Consider the following 19,968-nt stretch of genomic DNA (forward strand, 5'->3'; position numbering starts at 1 on the left):
TCTATATAGGTTACTCCGACCACTAACACTTTCAAAAGGACCATTAAATGTTGAGGATCAATGGACCCTATTGATATATGAGTCATCGTAGACGTGATTATTAATGTGATGGGCAGCTTGATTCCGAACTAATGGAACATGGCCGATCAATAAGGTTCCTAGTAATTATTTGCCACTTGGGGACCTTTTTCCTGCAGGACCGTGTTAAATCCGCACTAAATCCACCCAATGGTAACTTTACCCGACTTATGGCCGATGAATCACCGAGTTGTTGATAGATTGTTACATACAAACGTTACAGCCGTTCTACAGCCGTGCGGTGATCTACTGGCTAACAGTTCCCTATGTCCGCAAAATAATATTCGTTTACCGATTTGGACCCCGTATATCCATCAGCAAACTAGCGAAAGACTTGGGTATTATTATTTGTTGGTTTTTTTTTTCAAAGACAGATACTATGAAACAGATATTGGTTCGGGGAAATGGTTACTTTATCGAAACTTGTCAGAGAGAGAATCCCAATTAGGAAATGCGCTCTTCGGCCTTCGTACAATAACGAAATAAGTCCGTGTGCTGAGTATGAGCAACCACTAAAGGTATTCATCCTAAACAGATGGACAAATAACAATGAACTTAGTTTTATGACCGAGACATGGTCTTGTAATATTACTAATAGTTCTGGAGTTATGTCCTACGGTCGTATAATTAATTTTAGACCTTGTACTGATAGCAACTCTTATCAGCCGACATTTGCTTTGATAGATAATAAAAGATACCACAAAGTCGGCTTTTTTTCATAACTCCGTTTGTTGACGTAAGGAAAATTTTTCTGTCACCAACTATTAAACTAAAATGTTGTGTGTTAGTGCCGTTCGTTGGGGTATATATATCGAGTATGAATTAACTTTTATAATATTCTGCACATCTTAATTTTATTGTCGTATATCTACTACTCGATTTATACAAAGTATGTCGGACACTACGGAGAAGCCCTCAATTGATCTTGAGAGAAAAGGAGAGCAAACGTCTAATGGTAGTGTCGATGCCAGCTCTGTGAGTAGAAATAGTGGTGTATTGGAAGAAGCTCCTCAAACATTCACAGGTGCTGGAGATGGAGTACCGGAAGAGGACCTTCGGAGTTTTAACGAATTGGCCCGTTTAGAATCAACTACTTCAGGTGCCGAAGCATTATCAAGAAGATTAACTGGTGCCGATGAGTTATTGAGAAGAGCCGAAACTTCTGACGAACCTTTACCTAAAATGGGTATGGGAAAGCCATACCCTGAACCATTACCAAGCAGAGAAAGCTATCAAGTTAATTTTGATGGACCGGATGATCCAGCAAATCCAGTTAATTGGTCTTTGAAGAAAAAGAGTTTAATGACATATTGTTTGGTGATCTCCGCCCTTTGTGTTGCCATTGGGTCTGCATTCTTCTCTGCTGTAACGCCAGTGTTACAGGAGAAATTTCATATTGGTCGTACCACAGCAACATTGTCCACTTCACTTTATGTGTTTGGATTTGCATCAGGTCCTATTGTATGGGGCCCTCTATCTGAATTATATGGTAGAAAGGCTATTCTTTTGGCTTCCATGTTTGGTTACAGCTGCTTTTGCTTTGCTACTGCCACATCTAAAGATCTTCAAAGTATTATGATTACTAGATTCTTCACTGGGTTTATTGGTGCTGCTCCTTTGGCTGTATGTCCAGCTGTTATGGCTGATTTATATTCAGCAGCATCAAGAGGTGTAGCCATTTCCTTTTTCGCTATATGCTTGTTTGGTGGTCCCCTTTTGGCTCCAATATTTTCTGCCTTTATTGTTAAGAACCAACATATGGGCTGGAGATGGTGCGCTTATATTATGGGTATTATGGGTTGTGTTGCTACCGTTTCTGTTGCATTTGTCTTGGAAGAAACCCATAGACCTTTGATTTTGGTTAGAAAGGCTGAAATCTTAAGAAGACGTACAAAGAACTGGGGGATCTATGCTCCTCATGAAGAGGTTTCCCTTTCTTTGAAGGAAATCGCTGAAAAGAACATTACCAGACCCATAAAAATGTTAGGCCTGGAACCTATTTTGTTTTTGGTTTCATTATATAATGCATTCGTTTATGGTATGTTATACTTGTTCTTAACTGCTATTCCTTTGATTTTTCTGGGTGAATACCATTGGATTGCTGGGGTCTCTGAATTGCCTTATATTGCTATGTTCCTTGGAACTATCGCTGGTGGTTTAATATGTGTGTTTTTTGAGAAAAGATTTGGTCGTATCATGCAAGAAAAGGGAAGACCAATCCCTGAAGAACGTTTACCTGCTATGATGGTTGGTTCAGTTTTCTTCGCTATTGGTATGTTTTGGTTGGGTTGGTCCGGTGCTTTCGGTGATAAAGTACATTGGATTGTTCCTTGTATCGGTGCTTTCATTATTGGTATGGCTTTGATCTTGACTTTCTTACCATGCTTGAATTACATTGTTGACTGTTACTTGTTATATGCTGCTTCTGCCTTGGCTGGTAACACTTTCCTTAGATCTTCATTTGGTGCAGTATTCCCCTTATTCGCTTATCAAATGTTTGTCAACATGAAAATCCAATATGCTTCCACTTTGTTGGGTTCTCTTGCTGCTATTGCTATCCCAGTACCCTTTTTATTCTACAAGTACGGGGCCAAGATTAGAGCTAGATCTAAGTACGCGATCGATGATAACTTTGTCCTTCCTTTCTGAGTTGACTACGTCGTCTGAAGCGGACTTCTTCCGTATTGGAGATAACTCCGCATTAATAATTAGCATATTTTCACAGGTTAAATTTTTCACAATATCTTTGTAGTGGTGTACATTGTTTTATATAATTAATAACTAATATCAATGAGTTAAAGCTAGTGTAATTCAGTTCAATGGGATCATATTTGATTCCAATTTAACGCTCTACAAATTGGCAAAGTTGAAGAAGGAAACAATATTTATCTATATACTTTTTTTTGGAGGTTTTATGGTTTTTTTGGATATCTATACACTATGAGCCCTACTGTGGGGCTTTATGATCAACTAAGCTAAAGTAAAAGCGAGCTTAGTTTTTACATCTAGAGGACTATTAAGTCCCCATCATTTGGTATTTCCAACTGCCCTAGTACGTTTCCGTATCTGCTTGGGATGTTGGTACATCCGAAGGAAGTTTCTTGGAATCTTGCCACGATAATAAGCCTCACTACCATTGGAGTAGTCACTCAAACCTGGACTAATACAAGAGTCCGATCGGTGCAGATCACCACTAATGATCCGCTCCAGAGCAGCACTATATAGTTCACAGACTATGAGATGCTCAGAAAACAGTAATGAGGAAATTGATGGGTCAAAAAGAGGGACTTCTTCTTCAACTTCCTGACACCTATCCTTGGTTTCAACAGTAGGAGGAGAAGCAGCTTGGGGTTCAATCAAAGGACAGAAGGCTTTGACGGCTTCTTGGTAAAGTTCAAAGAGATCTTTCCATTCGCTAGTTTTGAATGAACAGTCGTTGTTGTCGCCTTCTGTTTCAACAGCCATAGACTTTGCTTTGCTTGGCTTAGGAGCATGGGGTTCGAAGTTTTCATTGATAACAAGGAGAGCCTTTTCAAGTAAAGCAACTTGAGGTGGTGGTGGTGGAGTAACTAAAATGTTCTCCTTATCATTGGTATTAACAGCAATGGTAGTAGCTGGAGTCTCAATGGTGGCAGAATGGGAAAGGGGAGTGGGAAGGGTGCTTGCAGCAGTGCCAATGGAAACTGGCAGACTGGTTGAAGTACCCAATCCTCTTCCGGCTTGGTTGTCGCTGGACTTTGGCAGAGTAATGACTTCAGAAGTGAGTGTCAGTTCAAAGATTCCATGCTGTTGGTTGCTAACAGTTTTAGGAACTTGATGACGGTGGAAGAAGTTTTGAAACTTCTTGCGGAAGGAGGAGAGCTTGGCCCTGAAGGAGCCGGTGCTATTTCTGGAGAAATTCATAATTCAGTAAACTAGTTTCGTGTTTCGTTAAAGAAGAAGAAAAAGAAGAAGAGAAGAAATCCTAGTTTGTCAGCGAGTAAAACCTCTTTAAAAAGGCCTAGTTTTCGCAGCCATTATGAGAGTTCCGTATACTTTTCAGTGCACAAAGAATCCCAAATAGGAAAATAGTTACTCCGAAATTTCGCAGCCAAAAACTACTAAACTAAGTACCTTAGTAATAAAGGAAGCTACGATTTTGCAACAATAAAGAATTATCTAGACCTGCTGAATATCATACTTTCTCAGAATTATCATAATGTGTTTAAGAATCAATTTTCGGGGAAGCTCCAAAGCTTAGGTAACTAAGGTGGTGTTTTACGTTACAATGTATGTAGAAGATGTATACATAAGAGAGATTATCTGGTTATTATCTGGTTTTATAAAAGCTGAAGGACATTTTAAATTAATTAAAAGTTTTTAATGAGAGAGAGCACGACAGCTTGCATGATAAATATTAATGGCAATTAACATTGCATAAGTCATCACCTCTACCTTGTGAAACTAATAAATAAATACATAAAAAGAATAATATATGTGAACAATTTCTTATGTCCAGTTATGATATAGTTTGTTACCACCATTCCCTTCTGAACCTCTCATAAGTTCACCTATAATTGTTTTCTCCTTTTTGATGATAGGATCATTCATCTTGTTATTATCGTTGTTCTGAATGTTTGACGCAGTCTGTTTGCTCGAACTGGAGCCTCCAGATGTCTGCAGTAACGATGCTTGGGGTAACGTTAGCGTGTCATGTTCTGCTATCGACATAGGAAACTTGTAATTGGGATTCTGGCTATCCAGATTATGAGCTCCTTCAGGATAATAATGTGGACTCATGATGTAGTCCAACCTATTCATAGAAGGGATCTTCATAAAACTAATTTGGGATTTATTGCTTGGAAGAGTACCAGGCGAAGCTGCGTTTGATGGTGTATAGTATGTCAAATATGGTGTCTTTGAGTCACCCATGTCATCGTGTGCTGAAGAGTTTACATATAAACTGTTCAGATCAGCTTGATGCCCTCGAGGTACGATCTGGTCTTCAGCAACAAGGGGATTGTGCTGCTGTTCATGTTTAAGATTGGATCCACCTTCGTATGTATGGTGGTGGTGATGATGAGTGACACTTGTTGGATTAGGCATTAATATTCCCGATTGAGACCTTGAATGATGCTGTTCATTGGCCTTCATTTGTTTAGATTGATCCAAAATACTGTTATTCTTATACTTTAAAAACTTGAGGATCTTAAGATATTTCAAATCTTCATCTAGGTTCTCATCATCCCAATCAATGGATGAATATGAACTCATACCTGAAGGATCATAAGGCAAATCTTCACAGTCTTCATCATCACTTTGTTCCTGATCTTTCAATATCTCGTCCTTAAAGGCATCACTCAACAACTTATTGTACAAGTAATCTTCTGAACTTCTTTTCTTTGACTTTTCATTGTAAACATAATTCTGCTCAAAGTTGCTTCTAGTCTTATAGTTGATGAAAATCTTGATAAATAGTTCAACTGAAAAGCTCAACACAGTACTTGATTTAGATAAATCAATCTTGTCCTTTTTAACAAACTTCAATTGGCAAATCAACAAGTAAAGCATTTGTAATATGATGGCCTTCTTGAAATTAATTATACATAATGATAAACCGTTCAACATAACATTGAATGGATTGGAAGGAATTTGTCTCCACGACTTCGGTTTCTTGGTGTTACCAGAGTTTGGTTTTTGTCTCTTAACAGAGAAATCATTCACGATGAACCCATCCTCATCTGTTCGTAACCCAAGATGATTAGCATTAGAGGAATCCTTTCCGGAACCGTCATAGTTTACTTCTTCAAAATCACCAATATGACTGAATATCAATAAGAAATACTGAAGTACTTCTTGAGAAATGTTAAAAATATTAACATAGTACCCAGGAGTCAAGTCCTTGTCTACCATAAAGTTGATATAATTCATGGATCTGATTAATAGATAATGGAAGTTAAGTTGGATCTTAATCAACTGGGATGCCGTATATATATCTGGTAACCCACTATTGAAGAAATGAACCAAACCTTCTCTTGATAAACCTAGATGAGATCCTTCTGAGTTCTTTTCATTGGAAGACAATTCATGGAATAAATTGTTACTAGTAATTCCGGAAACATTATCAAGACCCATATATTGCAGTAAAGGTAAAAGTTCCATTTGCTTTACTTTCAACGAATTTCTCCAGTTTTCAAGGTTTTTATCAATGGTTGCAAACTGGTTGAAGTTATAGTTCAAATTACCATCATTTCCATCACCATCATCATCATTCAAAATCCAGTCCAAGTTATGAGGTTTCCTTGCTCCACTGCCATTTTGCTGATTCGCAGTGTTGGGTGGATGGTTGGCCTGACCCTTTCCATCTTTCGAGTTTTTCAAGTACTGGTAGTAATTAGGGGAGAAAGATGAAGGAATCACAATATTCAACAACGTCAAAAATTCTATACTAGGTTTAAGAAGGGCTCTAAACAATTCATCGTAACCTTCAGGATCATTCTGTGGTTCCAATAATGATGATAATTTTGCAGGAGTCAATTGAAAATATCTATCAATCGTAACTGGATTGATAACTGTGGTGTTGATACTTGGTTTAAACCCAAACTTCAAATTGAAACACTTTAATAAAACTTTGAATACCCAAAAGATTTTCACTCTAATTCTTCTTTGCTGTATGGAGAGGGACAAATCATTGAAGAATAGATTATTAGTATTCAAGTTAATCCCCAAAATACCTATGTAGGAATTGATGACGGAAGACAAAACTAATGATTTCTCCTTATTATTTGTTACTAATGAATAATGAAAGAACAACAAATAAGTTTGTAACTGGTTCATAGAAACATGGAACAAGTTAAAATATGGCAACAAATCATAAAGTGATCTAATCAAAGAATGTGCATCATTAGATTTCATATTACTCATGTTGCTCATGGTGTATGAAGGATTATCATGATTTAAGATTAAATTCAAGTTTATAGTTGGATCATTCATCATAATCATAGCATATATTTGAATCACAGTCATCATGAACTTATTGACAACAGAATAATCATGAGATGAAATGTTGAACCCATTAATTGTTGCATCATTGTATGTGAACATAAAGGGGTACATTGTGTGGAATTCTTCGTATGATTTCTTGAATTCTTTGTATTCAAAAACTGGAATGAAGATGTTATAACTCAAGAAAAATTGGGTAATCTGTTGATCCAATTCTTTCTTGTTCTTGAACAATTTCTTAAAGTTGTTAATAAGCTTGATGAATAAATCATAAACATCAAGTGGTAATTTGTCCTCTTCTCGAGAGTTTGGAAGTTCTGTAATCGGATTGTAAGCAATTTCCCAATCTCGATTATGAAATAAGTTATGATTGGAATAAGATGGATTAAATAAATATGAATTAGGATCATTCAATAAGAAGTTATGAGAATTTGATATCTTCAAAAACGGTAGATTCAAATTGATTAGTAGGTGGTTAACTTGTGACTCAAAATTTAAATTGTCATTCCCTATTATGACCCCATTATTGTCGAGGTTGAATATTTGATCTATAGGATTGTTGATAGGAATCGTTTTATATTGACTTCCTGGCTCTAGTCGAGTGGGTGTGTTTGTTAGAGTCAGTCGAGCATCAAAATCTCCCTGTCTTGCCAGTAGCAAAGGGGTATCCAATTGTGAGTTTACTCCTGAAAGAGCACTTACTTGGTTGGTATTAATATCAAGATTCTTTGGACCTTCGTTGCTGGTCTTTTCTCCATCTATTCTTTCCTTTAATATTTGATTCTCTTCCTCCAATTGCTTGACTAATTTCTCCAAGTTCTCTGTGTATCCCTTAGGGAACGCTCTCCGGGTCAACTTATCGCTTGTTTTACACTCAAAATTAACCTTTTGACAGTTAGAGCAAGGTGTCATTCCATCACATTTGATCTTCTTGACACGGCACCGGTCACAAGCTTGAGATACTCGTATACCCGTAGAAGTAGCTATGAGTTTGAAGTTAGATTTGCTCTTTTCTGGTCCCTCATTTGATGAATTCATAGTTATTTGTGGCTCTTCGCTCGCTTTATCAGACGGGGGTTGTTTGGGTAAATCATTCATGGTCTCGTTATGCTCTACTTGGTGGTGACTCGTCAGCTGAGGATGAAGTTAATTGTGAAGCTAATTCTTTCGAAAGGATGGAAGGCAGAACGCTCTGGCAGTAGTTAAGACTAATATATAAAGGGAAGATTCAATAAGAAAAAAAAGCTGAAACTTTTTCTCTTAAAAATATTTCATAATAATAACATGTCCGATACTGACTTCTCCTGTGATATGTTTTTTTTGTGTATAAAATGGGGTTATACTAGCGAATTTCCCCAGAATACGGGTAAAAGGAAGTGACCGAGCATAACCCAATCGGGCAATACTCACGTGCGACTTACTTAAAGGCCGTTGGGACTTAGTTTACTTATCCGTGGCATTAGAGTAGCCACGGTGGAATTTGAAGACTTTGTTTCTTGTGTAGACCCTTTAGCCTTAATTAAAAGGGGTAGGTAGAATTGGATAGAATTTAGGAGAATTCTTTTATCATGATGTTCATTTATTGGAGGGGCATGGCTCTCGGTCTTCGGTCTTTAGAACATGCGAAACTTGATCTTGACAATAAACAATCATTGGCGTGCGTTGTCAAGTGTACATATACGTTGATTGGGGTTAATGCCGAATATTTGTAGTCATAGGAAGGATGCGCTTAGATGGCAGACGCAAGGTATGTGCTTAATTCCGTCCATATTTGGAACTATAAACCGGAACCTTATTAGATTCAAGAATGTGTTAGGTAATATTGCCAGTAGACGTTTCGTATGCACAAAGTCATTGAATCTATGCGATTTGAGGTGAATTAAATGAGATTAATGATCTTTATCACTGAGAATAAGATGACTCCATTTACTGCTACATGGCTCCTACTAAATCTTATATCTAAAGGATCTATTTCTCCAAAATTTAAAGTATCGAACTCTTTTAATATTGAGAAGTCTAATTCTTGAATACTACTTACCAAATTGACTAAAATTTTTTCACCGATGCCTTAAAGCACAGCCAGGCAGCTATATGCTGTGATGAAATGGCCTGTAAAAAGTAAGGTACAACACTTAAATTATACATATAGGAAATAGTATTGGATTCAGATCCTCCTGATAAGCAGTAGCCGCATATGATAGTAGTAGAGTGGTGATTTACAATACAAAAGAAGTCTCCTCTCACACGACCCTTTAGATTTAATGGTTGTGTGACGCTAGTGCCATGTAGGAAAGTTTAAGATAACAGAGCCGCACAGTACCAGCACCAAGAAATTTGGTGATGCTAATAATTTTGTAAAAGTCATCTCAAATCGGTAAGGTCGATCCAATTAACTGAACGGCCATTTGTTAACAAGGGCCTGTGAGATCTCTCATCTTTACCATGAGAATCGGCTTATCAGTATTAGTTTGGGTGCTTATCCCATTAGCACATGCCTTTTCTCTTTGGAGTTTGGGCTCAAAGCAAGATTTGTTGCATCTCGACGATAATGAGTTTGGTAAACCATATGCACACATACGTCCTAAAGTTGTCATAGTATCCATGTTCACCTGGGAACAAATCCCTTGGTTTGAAGCAATCGATTTCCACCATAATGTAACTGTTCCGGGAATGTTTTATCTCTTCCCTCATGTCAGATGTAACAGAGATTACAGCATCTGTCAGCTAACCACCGGTGAAGGAGATATCAACGCTGCCTCAACATTAACAGCATTTGCATTATCGCCCAAGTTTGATTTGTCTAAGACTTATTTTCTTATAGCGGGTATAGGTGGAGGTGAGCCACATCTCACCACTTTGGGCTCAGTGACATTCGCTAAGTATGCTATCCAGGTTGCCTTAGAACACGAAGTTGCATATCAAGATTATAGTGAAGCACATCCTGATTGGCCCGTTGGGTATTTTGCCTATGGGTCCAAAGATCCGTGGTCGTATCCTGCGAATGCATACGGAACAGAAGTGTTTGAATTGAATGAGAATCTTCGAGATAGAGCAGTTCAACTAGCTCAAAATATCCCATTGCACAATGGCTCGGAAGCCAATCATGAGTTCAGGCAATTATACGAACAACCAGTGGCTAAAAGTTTACCTCAAATTGTTAAATGTGATGTTCTCACCTCCGATGCATATTGGAGTGGGGCCACCTTAGGTGACTACTTTTCCGATTATGCTCGTATGATGACTAATGGATCAGCAGAATACTGTGCTGCTGCACTGGAAGACAATGCCTCATTACAAGTATTTGTAAGGATGCATCTGATCAAGTTAGTTGATTTCAGTCGGGTCATAGTAATGAGAACCATTCTGAATTTTGTTCGTCCTCCACCACTTTATGCCCATGATACCGTGAAATTCTTCACTGGAGTATCCCAGGGAGGAATTGAAGGTGCCACCGCCAACCTTGTTCGTGCGGGAATGCCCATCATAAATGACATTTTAACGAACTGGTACTCTGAATATGAATTGGGACTGAAATATTCCCCTACTAATTATATTGGAGATATTTTCGGAACCTTAGGAGGTGAGGCTGATTTTGGTAGGGCTGATTTCATCGAAGCATAGAGGAAATGAAAAGAAAAGTAATTGCAAATAGAATTATAGAGATTATTACACATTAACCATGTCTCAATTATATATGGAGACTCACAATTGAGCCCCGAATACAGTTAGTAATGCATCTTTCTTTTTCTTTCTGTCGGCCGTTCATACCTTGAACAATCGACCTCCTCTATTACTTCTCACTTGGCTACCCAATGATACCATAATTCATAGTTACATCTCAGTTACCTTCAAATCTTTACATCACTCCAACCACAGGAAATTTTCAACACCTACCAAAATGCCCGTAAGCCCCATCCATCTCTACGGCATCAGAAAGGAGATAAGTTTGGTAAAATTGATAGCGGTAACCGCAAATTCATATACGTGTACTGCCAAATTGGTTGCGTATCTTCAAGCTGTCAAATCGATGGTCAGTCTTGGCAAATCAATGTCAATGTCAACGTTAAAACACAATACGCATAATCGAATGATAGCTAGAAGAGACCTCTATCTTTTCATTCTGTAATATCATATTGTAATTAATTCCATGGTGATCGTTATCCGCGCTGCACCCTATTGTCTCTGGTTGCCCAATGAGATGTGATTCTAGAGTTATGTCCGTCTCAAGATACTGAAAGTAAGCGTTCACAAAACGAGATTCCCAATCCAAACATATTTTCGGGAATAACTTTTGATATATTAGAGATTGGTAACCAACATGGTAACCAACCTGTAGTTTATTTTATTGTTGAAAATATCGAAAGGTAACAGAACTTGAATGGACTGCTATCAACTCTCATCGTTTACAACTGAAAATTTTTCAATTGAAACATCTTAGCGTATAGTAATCAATTCCCTGTCAACTAACAGATAATTAACACACCCACAACACCCAAGAGCTTCCGTCGGACCTCGAGACAACACCGCTGGAATGCTCTTATCGCACCAAATTGTCAGCGCCGTTGAGTTGTTGTTGTATATAGGTTTTAGCGATTGTAATTTATCATTTTCAATATGTTCTTTATGCAGACTGTTTATAGTTTCTTTTACGGAGTAGTAATTTCATTACCCTTTTAGTCCGGGTGCGTTAGCACAATATAGTCTGAGTAAGTTTATGTGTTTTGCGATTATTAGCTTTCAAAAGAGATAGATAGGGGCAACCGATTCGACCCGATAAGATTCAATTCTATGGTTCGCGATGCCTTTCCTATCAACTATTGCGCTTTGAATAGTATAAATAGTCAAAGGTTTACCCAATGTTCAAGTTCCAGTTGTAGTTTTACTTGATATCCATCAAGAACTCTCCTCTCTTCAATATGCGTTTAGAATTTTTGGCATCTGCCTTCCTTGCAGCCACTGCAACCGCATTTCCCATCTTTGGCAAGAGAAGTGCTAACACCACCTTCTTGGAAGAATCAGTTCCTGACTCTTCAACCAACAAATTGGAAACCAGTTATGGTAAGCCCTTTGCTATCTTTCAACCCAAGGTTGTGATTGTGTCTATGTTTTTCTACGAACAAGACCCTTGGTTGGAAAACATGAAGTTTGTCAACAACATCACTATTCCAGGTCTTTCTCCTATTTACCCTGACGTTCATTGCACAGCTGATTACGCTGTTTGTCAAGTTACTGTTGGTGAAGGTGACATCAATGCTGCTGCTTCAATGACTGCTCTTACTTTATCACCATTGTTTGACTTTTCCAAGTCTTACTTCATGGTTGCAGGTATTGCAGGAGGTGAACCTCAACACGTCACATTAGGTTCTGTCACTTTTGCCAAGTATGCCATTCAAGGTGCTTTGGAATACGAAATCGCTTATGCTGACTACCATGAAACCAACCCTGATTGGAAGACCGGTTACTTTGCATATGGTACTAGTGACCCATCTGCTTATCCCGAAAATGTCTATGGTACCGAAGTATTTGAATTGAATGAAAAGTTGAGAGACAGAGCCGTCGAATTGGCTAGCTCAGCTGCTTTGAACAATGGAACTGAAGGAAATGCTAAGATGAGAGAATTATATGAATTTGAAGCTGCTCAAAACCTTCCTTCAGTAGTTAAGTGTGATGTCATGACAAGTGACAATTACTACTCCGGTAACACTTTAGGTGATTATTTTGCTTTCTGGGCCTCTCTTGTCACTAATGGTACTGCCACTTACTGTGCTACTGCTCAAGAAGACAATGCTCATTTGGAAGTCTTGACCAGAATGACCGTTCACGGTATTGTTGATTACGACAGAGTCATTGTTATGAGAACAATTTCAGACTTTGCTAGACCTCCACCATTGTACTCTAACGACACTGTTAACTGGTTTACCAATGTGTCCCAAGGAGGCAGCTCTGCATCTGTCGCTAACTTGTACTTGGCTGGTTCTCCAATTGTCAACGACATCTTAGAAAACTGGGATGCTATTTACAAGGACAACACCTTGTACAAGTCCGAAAACTATGTTGGTGACTTGTTCAACACTTTAGACTCTGGTAACAGAGACATTAGTGCTGAATCTTTCCTCATCAACTAATTGATATCCCCGACCTTATACTTTCAAAAGTTAGAACAAAATCACTCGTTTCTTTAGTTCGCAAATTACAATTATTTAGATATAATTATTTAAAAGCTTTCCTTACATTTTTCTTCATTCTATTTTTGCAACCTTGAACGTAAATAACGTTTAATACGTATATGTAATATTATTATTTTGTTGACCAGTTTTAGTCGAAAACTAATACCTACCATTAGATCTACTAGCAAACTTCCAGAATGACCATTCATAGTGAGAGTACAACGGATGCATTGTGCCTTAGTTATTATGTCGAGCACGTGATAACTAAACTTGAATCCTATTAATATAACACCTAAAATATGTATCGAGCAGCCTGGCTAGCTCAATCGGTAGAGCGTTTGACTCTTAGTCTTGTACAAGAGAAGCGATCAAAAGGTTGCGGGTTCGACCCCCGCGTCGGGCTAAATACCGAACTTCGTTCACCATTATTTTTTGTTAGCATTTATGTTTAAACTAAGGGGGTTTATCCGTGGGTTTTGTTTATACCTAACATAACCAGGAAAAATCTATTTCAGTATGATATTAAGTCTATGCAAAAGTGGAAAGCATTTAAAAATAATGAAGCTAGCCACGAGGGGAAAAAAGAATGAGTAAGAGTGTAGCAGACTGCAAAGATTCAATAAGTGATATCTTCAGCATTGTGCACTAAATCCAAGAGATATAATGCAAAATTTATTAGATAGACTATTTCTAATAGTTGTGCATCGCGTACCCCAAAGAACAACTCCACCCAAAATATAATGATAAAAAACTAACTTCATAAGTAGCTTTATAGATGTAGATGATAGTTCCACTTAATCTTTTGTAGGCAGATATAAAGCACGAGTGCTACCAATGCAAGGATCATTAATAGAATGATTATCCATTCATCGAACGACGACCCTGAACCTGAACGTCGTTTTGACGGTATATTGTTACTTGATGAGCGAGATTCACACGACGAGATGGGAGTATTTTTTAATATGCCCTTTTTGAATCCACCCCACATTGAATTATTTCGTATATTCGAAATAACTGGTGTACTTGATGAAGACATCATATTAGTGCATATTGAAGATGCCTTGGAAGTTGCTCTTCGCGGCTTGCAAGGGTCAGTGATTTCTCTGCATTTAGGGTATACTTTACGATCTCCTTCAATAACATCACCAACAAAGTAAGGAGCAAGCATGAACAAAGCATCATCAGAATGGCCAACATCTTCAAATGGTTCCGTGGCATCAACACCACCGCAATCAAAAAGAACCTCCTTCCCTCCTGGGTGATCTTGTGCAAATAGAGTTATATCAAAGACTTTATTATAAATAACCATCCAAAGATCATCCGGATGTTCGTGACGTTTAACTTCTTCTAAGGTATAACGTCGTACCTTCTCCATTTTATTCATTTATTAATTTCCAGGTATTTGGTTATGAATGTTTGAATGTCCATATAAGCACAAATAAGTATCGCTAGTTAAGCAGGAATAAGATAACCACTAACTGCGTATTTTATGGCTTTGATTGTATCAAATACGCGCCAACTGAATAGATATACTTTTAGTGTATTAATGCCAATGTTGATACGAGAGTGGGAAGCAATCGTGAGAGGATGCCTTCACTAGAACGAGCTCCACACAACAAATAGGAGTAATCAAAGAATATGCCAACGAGTCAAAGGTTATAAACAAACCAAAGGATTATATAGTCACAGCACGATAATATTAACGGATAAAAGCCTACAAGATAGTTCCCACAACAATCAAATGGTTCATGTAGTTTCAAAGTCCGAAGTGCGTAATGGATTGGCCAATGTCAACAAAGATAAATAACGATTCGATTTACCTTTTACACCTTTGATTGATAAGAAAGTGGGCAACAACTATAAGGAATACGTAAAAGGAATCTATGAATCAGTAAATAGAGGAAGGAAGACGTGGAACAAAGGTAACCAGAAGAACGTAGTTTATCTTCGCAAATAACCCATTGGGGCGGGTAATGGAGGAAAAAAGTTGGTGGAGAAAGATCACAAACCTGGTGAACTGTGATTGTTAGAAAATATATTAGTTAAGTATAGGAAACGAAGCTGGCCAAGTCTATTATTTCAACTCTTAAGTATCACAAAACTATATTGTGACCCTAAGGAAGCAGAACCGTCGGCAGGAAACCACCATGTAGAAAAGCTAGCTGCGGCGTACGAAAAAGGACGAGGTAGTCCCTTCTCTAGCTTAACAGACATGCGTTAAGGTAAGATTTAAAGGAGATTAGGATCTGAGTTTGGCCCTAATTAAAATTATTCATAACGGCAATTAAATGATGAAACCTTATAAGTTCTGAAGGAATAATAAATAGTAGTAATAATAACAATAATAATAATTACGAAATAGCAGGTCAAGGGTTTTGAATTTCTGGCTGATATTATTAAGGTCCGTCTCTTCCCATTCACATTCCATTGTCGCAAAAATGTGTTTCACTACTTTTGAATTTAAAGGGTTATTAGTCTTTATTTTTCAACCGTTTACACTCTCTGTCTATTTCAACGTCTACCTTAATCCTGTCTAAACAATGAATACTTTTTAAACGCTAAATTGTGAGGATCAAAGCCTGGGTCCAACCTTGATGTTTTAGATTTCGCTCGCTTGAGGGAAATGCCACATTCCAATAGAGATCAGACCTTTAGAGCTTGTAGCCTAAAACAAAATAATACCAATGTGAATACTACGATGATTCCTGACCTAGATGAGCGAACTCTTATGTATGTTTTTCTGTATTTATGTATTTCCATGTTTAATCCGATTCTCCCGCACCCACCATAATGACATCCTAAACAAGATGATTTCGCTTACATGTCCTTACTCTAACCCAGATCAGATGCTTGTTGCTTCTATCATTGTGATTACATACTACAAAGCTTGAACATTATGCTAGGTGGCTTTTACCATCTCCCTAATATTGTGGATGATCTTACCGAATATCTCTTCTTTTGTTGGTTACTGTAAACTCGAATTTCAACTTTACAGCCCAGGATTCTATCATGCAGTTTGTTGGCCCGCATACAACTAGAACAAGAATTCGTATTGTTGTCACTGCTGATGAAGATTGTAAGCAATACCAATCGTTTCAGGGACTTCTTGTTGCAGTGCTTTGGTGGTTGTGAAAGGATGACGACCTGTGAACTTCTAAACTAGCACAAAAGATACTATTAAGCAACAGTAGTTGGTAAAACCAGTAAAAACGAAAGCCGTAATTTCATATGGAATGAGTTTCAATTACAGCAATTTCAAATAGTTTGAAGAATATCCAATAGAGATAAACTACTATCTATTATGTAAAGAAGGCCATTTTCTTTCATATATATGAAGATGAAGATTCTGAACAAATTGCGTTGAAAAGAAAACATGATAGTATTTAGTTTCAAATTGAATTAAATACTATGTGGTTGACTGCTAAGTTAATTGATATGCTGTTCCTACCACAGGTGCTTCCTCTTTCATAAAAATATGGTGAACTGAATGAATTACGTAAGCTGAAACAACAAACAAACCGACGAATTTTTCTTACTGTTTTAGGACGTTCGATCTGACATGAAAATGGTGGTGCTATCAGTTGTACTTATTGGACTTTGATAGTGTCACGCTGATCTACAGAGACCTACAGGATAATAAAGTTGTACTATACAAGATTATACCAGTAGCTTCAATATAAAGTTTTAGTATTCTGGTTCAAAAACAATAAACAACGCATTACTGGGGTAAATTTGAAAATAATAAATATGTCCCACCGTCATCAGCATAAGGCAACAGCTGCTAACAACGAAAAGAACCTCGCTATACTTAAGCAACTTCTTCGAGAAACACCCAACAGAACTTGTGCTGATTGTAAGACTTCTCAACACCCTCGTTGGGCATCATGGTCTCTAGGATGCTTTATCTGCATTAGATGTTCTGGAATTCATAGGGGAATGGGAACTCACATTTCCAAAGTCAAGTCAGTTGACTTAGACACTTGGAAGGATGATGAAGTGGAAAATATGATCAGATGGGGTAACCAAAAAAGTAACCAATTTTGGGAAGCCAAGTTGCCCGATGGGTATATTCCTGATCTGTCCAAGATTGAGAATTTCATCAAAACAAAATATGATATGAAGAAATGGGCTGCATCCTCCAAATTACCTGACCCTCTGACTTTAGGGAAGGCCTCTTCTTCAAGAGGTGCGAATCCCGGTTCTGCTAACTCAAATATCAACAGCTCTAAGCCTGCATCAACCAATTTATTAGATGATGATGAAGAGTTTGGAGACTTTTCAGCCAATTCTTCAGGTTCTATAACACCACAACCAACTCCAAAGAGCAATAATAAACCTCCTGCGCCAAAGTTATATTCTCAACTGACTTCTCAAATCAATCTGTTGCCACCTGTACCTCCCAAAGTTCATGGTACATCGCAACATACAGTCTCGACTTCTGCCATTGGGAACCTGAATATCGCCACACCTCCTACTCCTAGTGCTAATAATGGTCGTGCTGACTTAAAGAAATCAATCTTGTCCTTATATTCTTCTCCATCATCTTCCAATTCATCTTTCTTCAACAATTCCAGCTCTATTCCAGCGCCTAGAAATAACTACAATAGCTCTACTTCTACAATTACTAACCCTGCATTGCTTAGTAACTCATTACAATCATTGAATTTAAGCGGACAATCGACCTTGTCTCAGAGATCATCTAGCCCTCAGGTACGTTCTGCTGTGACCTCTGAGACGACAAAATCCACAAGTCAATGGAACAACGAATGGAGCAGCCAATCAACAAGCACGTCCAAACCTTTAAACTCAAATTCCACACCAATGGATGATGAATTATTGAAGAATGTATGGGGTTAATTTTCTTATCATTGTTGCTTACAGTATAATACTACGGGCATTTATTTACAGATTGAAATTGGTGTTTGCGATCTTATAGAGTAGGCATACATTCATCGCTTTCAATCATCAATTTTGACGCTTTGCTGAGCATGAGGTTTGACATAAACTAACTTTTTAATCAGAATCATAATACGAATATATTTCTTATTAGATATTTTTCAAAATAATGTAAAACTTAAAATTCTTCTTGAATATATGAATTAGTGGCCACCAGTTGTAGGCAAGCCTACGTAAACCTTGAAGGAGTCATAAATTAACCATTGACAGCCTGTCAAAGTACCAATCATGACAATTCTTACTGGTAACCCGTTCCACAAACCTACAAAGCCAATACGGTTATAGATTCTGCCTACTGCGGCACCTATACTTTCAGTAGCTGACTTTTCGCTTGTGACCTTTGAGACCATAACATCAGCTGGGTGAGAAACAATGGCGCAAAAAATACCTGCAATATAACCACCTAAGAAAGAGATTCCAGTCTTTTCAAGTTTTGAATACGACTTGTATGGACGACCCAAGTAACTATAGATACCTTCAACGACTCTTTCAAAAGTTGCAAACTTAACCATTGTGTAAGGGATTTGTCTCGCCCATAAAGGGACTAAACCTTTATATAACCCACCAATTCCTTCTTGGGCTGTAATCTTCTTCCAGCCATCTAATGCAGATGTGGCATATGGTGGAATAGTTGTTTGGGTTTTCACTTTAATGGTTTCAAATGGACATAACATAATATCGGCAAGAAACTCGGCCGATGCACTTGCGGCCAAATAAACTCCTGTCCGATACTGCGAAGCCTTCTCAGGACCCACAAGATCACTATATGTCTTTTTAAAGTATTCATAGAACCCATACTTACCTGCCCCTTGAAGTGTATATCCAATGAATGTGGCCCCTACACCAGTCCAAATAGAATCTCCAGAAGTTCTAAGAATTGTCTTCCAGCCTTGAATGTTGGAAGTGTAAAGTTTCGGATCGACTTGTCTCCTACATTTGACAAGATCAAGAGGAGTGACTAATGAATGTGTGGGTCCACAAGCAAGCATACCACCTAAGGTACATGCTGCGTAGTATTCGGGGGAGTACAATACAATCTTGTCAGGCATAATAGTTTTTGGGAAACTTTAATTCAAGTTTTATGAATACGAGATCAATCAGAAGCTTCAATTAAATGATTGTAACACACCGTATATTAAATCAGTTTAAGATCTAATAATAATCAAAAATTTTTTAATATTGAAACAGTTTGTTTTCTGTCAGGCGTTGACTATTTTTATATGTTTTTTGTTATCACCGTACAATATCGTACCGGCTCCACTGGTTTCCGTCTTTGTTGCTTAATCCCTCGATTCTAATACCCCTTAATTGATGGTTGTGTAATACTGCATGTTCGCAACCGCAACAACCGAGTTTTTAACTTGAAGAAGCATTAGCGAGTTTGCTTTTATTTGGCCGATTACTTTGCGAATGGATCGTTCGAGTAAATAATATAACAGTTAAAAGATGTAGTGAATTAGCTGAAGTGAAGCTCACAATATTCAATCCGGTTTGAACTTGGTATTGTCAAAAGTTGAATATAATCTACATGGAACTAAGTGTCGTGCGAATCTCAGTCGACTCAAGGTTGAGGGTATTTTATAGCCGACTATTGATCGGAAACTATTGAAAAGTAATTCCATACATATTGTCATATTTCTCTGACTGAAACAAAGAAGAAAATCACAGATATGTGGTAATCATACGTATATCTAGATACACCTATAGAAAAAAAATGTAAAGTAAGTACGTTTTAACAAAAGGACGTTCTTTTCAATTCATTGAGCACCTAACTTGAGGAAGAAAG

The 19,968-nt window shown here is 37.7% G+C and overlaps 8 protein-coding genes and 1 non-coding gene across 9 annotated transcripts; 5 read left to right on the forward strand and 4 right to left on the reverse strand.

Annotated features, from left to right (window-relative positions):
• Window positions 1-969: 969 nt before the first annotated feature.
• On the forward strand, window positions 970-2,727 carry FLU1 (Flu1p; the record flags this gene model as incomplete). Its single annotated transcript, XM_043191935.1, has 1 exon — window positions 970-2,727. One exon carries the CDS (start codon window positions 970-972, stop codon window positions 2,725-2,727), a length of 1,758 nt encoding a protein of 585 aa, XP_043048567.1.
• A 378-nt stretch (window positions 2,728-3,105) lies between these two features.
• KQ657_001133 (uncharacterized protein) lies at window positions 3,106-3,981 on the reverse strand (the record flags this gene model as incomplete). The annotated part of the gene is made up of 1 exon (XM_043191936.1): window positions 3,106-3,981. One exon carries the CDS (start codon window positions 3,979-3,981, stop codon window positions 3,106-3,108), a length of 876 nt encoding a protein of 291 aa, XP_043048568.1.
• Window positions 3,982-4,566: 585 nt separating this feature from the next.
• On the reverse strand, window positions 4,567-8,157 carry ZCF16 (Zcf16p; the record flags this gene model as incomplete). The annotated part of the gene is made up of 1 exon (XM_043191937.1): window positions 4,567-8,157. One exon carries the CDS (start codon window positions 8,155-8,157, stop codon window positions 4,567-4,569), a length of 3,591 nt encoding a protein of 1,196 aa, XP_043048569.1.
• Window positions 8,158-9,501: 1,344 nt separating this feature from the next.
• KQ657_001135 (purine-nucleoside phosphorylase) lies at window positions 9,502-10,680 on the forward strand (the record flags this gene model as incomplete). Its single annotated transcript, XM_043191938.1, has 1 exon — window positions 9,502-10,680. The coding sequence occupies one exon, from the start codon at window positions 9,502-9,504 to the stop codon at window positions 10,678-10,680; it is 1,179 nt and encodes a 392-aa protein (XP_043048570.1).
• Window positions 10,681-11,975: 1,295 nt separating this feature from the next.
• KQ657_001136 (purine-nucleoside phosphorylase) lies at window positions 11,976-13,184 on the forward strand (the record flags this gene model as incomplete). The annotated part of the gene is made up of 1 exon (XM_043191939.1): window positions 11,976-13,184. The coding sequence occupies one exon, from the start codon at window positions 11,976-11,978 to the stop codon at window positions 13,182-13,184; it is 1,209 nt and encodes a 402-aa protein (XP_043048571.1).
• A 353-nt stretch (window positions 13,185-13,537) lies between these two features.
• On the forward strand, window positions 13,538-13,629 carry KQ657_001137. The gene has a single exon. It is a non-coding gene; the product is annotated as a tRNA-Lys (tRNA).
• A 455-nt stretch (window positions 13,630-14,084) lies between these two features.
• On the reverse strand, window positions 14,085-14,601 carry KQ657_001138 (uncharacterized protein; the record flags this gene model as incomplete). Its single annotated transcript, XM_043191940.1, has 2 exons — window positions 14,085-14,114; window positions 14,347-14,601. The coding sequence occupies 2 exons, from the start codon at window positions 14,599-14,601 to the stop codon at window positions 14,085-14,087; spliced, it is 285 nt and encodes a 94-aa protein (XP_043048572.1).
• Window positions 14,602-16,973: 2,372 nt separating this feature from the next.
• AGE2 (Age2p) lies at window positions 16,974-18,083 on the forward strand (the record flags this gene model as incomplete). Its single annotated transcript, XM_043191941.1, has 1 exon — window positions 16,974-18,083. The coding sequence occupies one exon, from the start codon at window positions 16,974-16,976 to the stop codon at window positions 18,081-18,083; it is 1,110 nt and encodes a 369-aa protein (XP_043048573.1).
• Window positions 18,084-18,325: 242 nt separating this feature from the next.
• Window positions 18,326-19,231, reverse strand: PIC2 (Cu/Pi carrier; the record flags this gene model as incomplete). Its single annotated transcript, XM_043191942.1, has 1 exon — window positions 18,326-19,231. One exon carries the CDS (start codon window positions 19,229-19,231, stop codon window positions 18,326-18,328), a length of 906 nt encoding a protein of 301 aa, XP_043048574.1.
• Between the last annotated feature and the right edge of the window lie 737 nt (window positions 19,232-19,968).

The sequence above is a fragment of the Scheffersomyces spartinae genome (assembly GCF_019049425.1).
Source record: "Scheffersomyces spartinae strain ARV_011 chromosome Unknown scaffold_14, whole genome shotgun sequence".
In the NCBI taxonomy this organism is placed as follows: domain Eukaryota; kingdom Fungi; phylum Ascomycota; class Pichiomycetes; order Serinales; family Debaryomycetaceae; genus Lizanozyma; species Lizanozyma spartinae.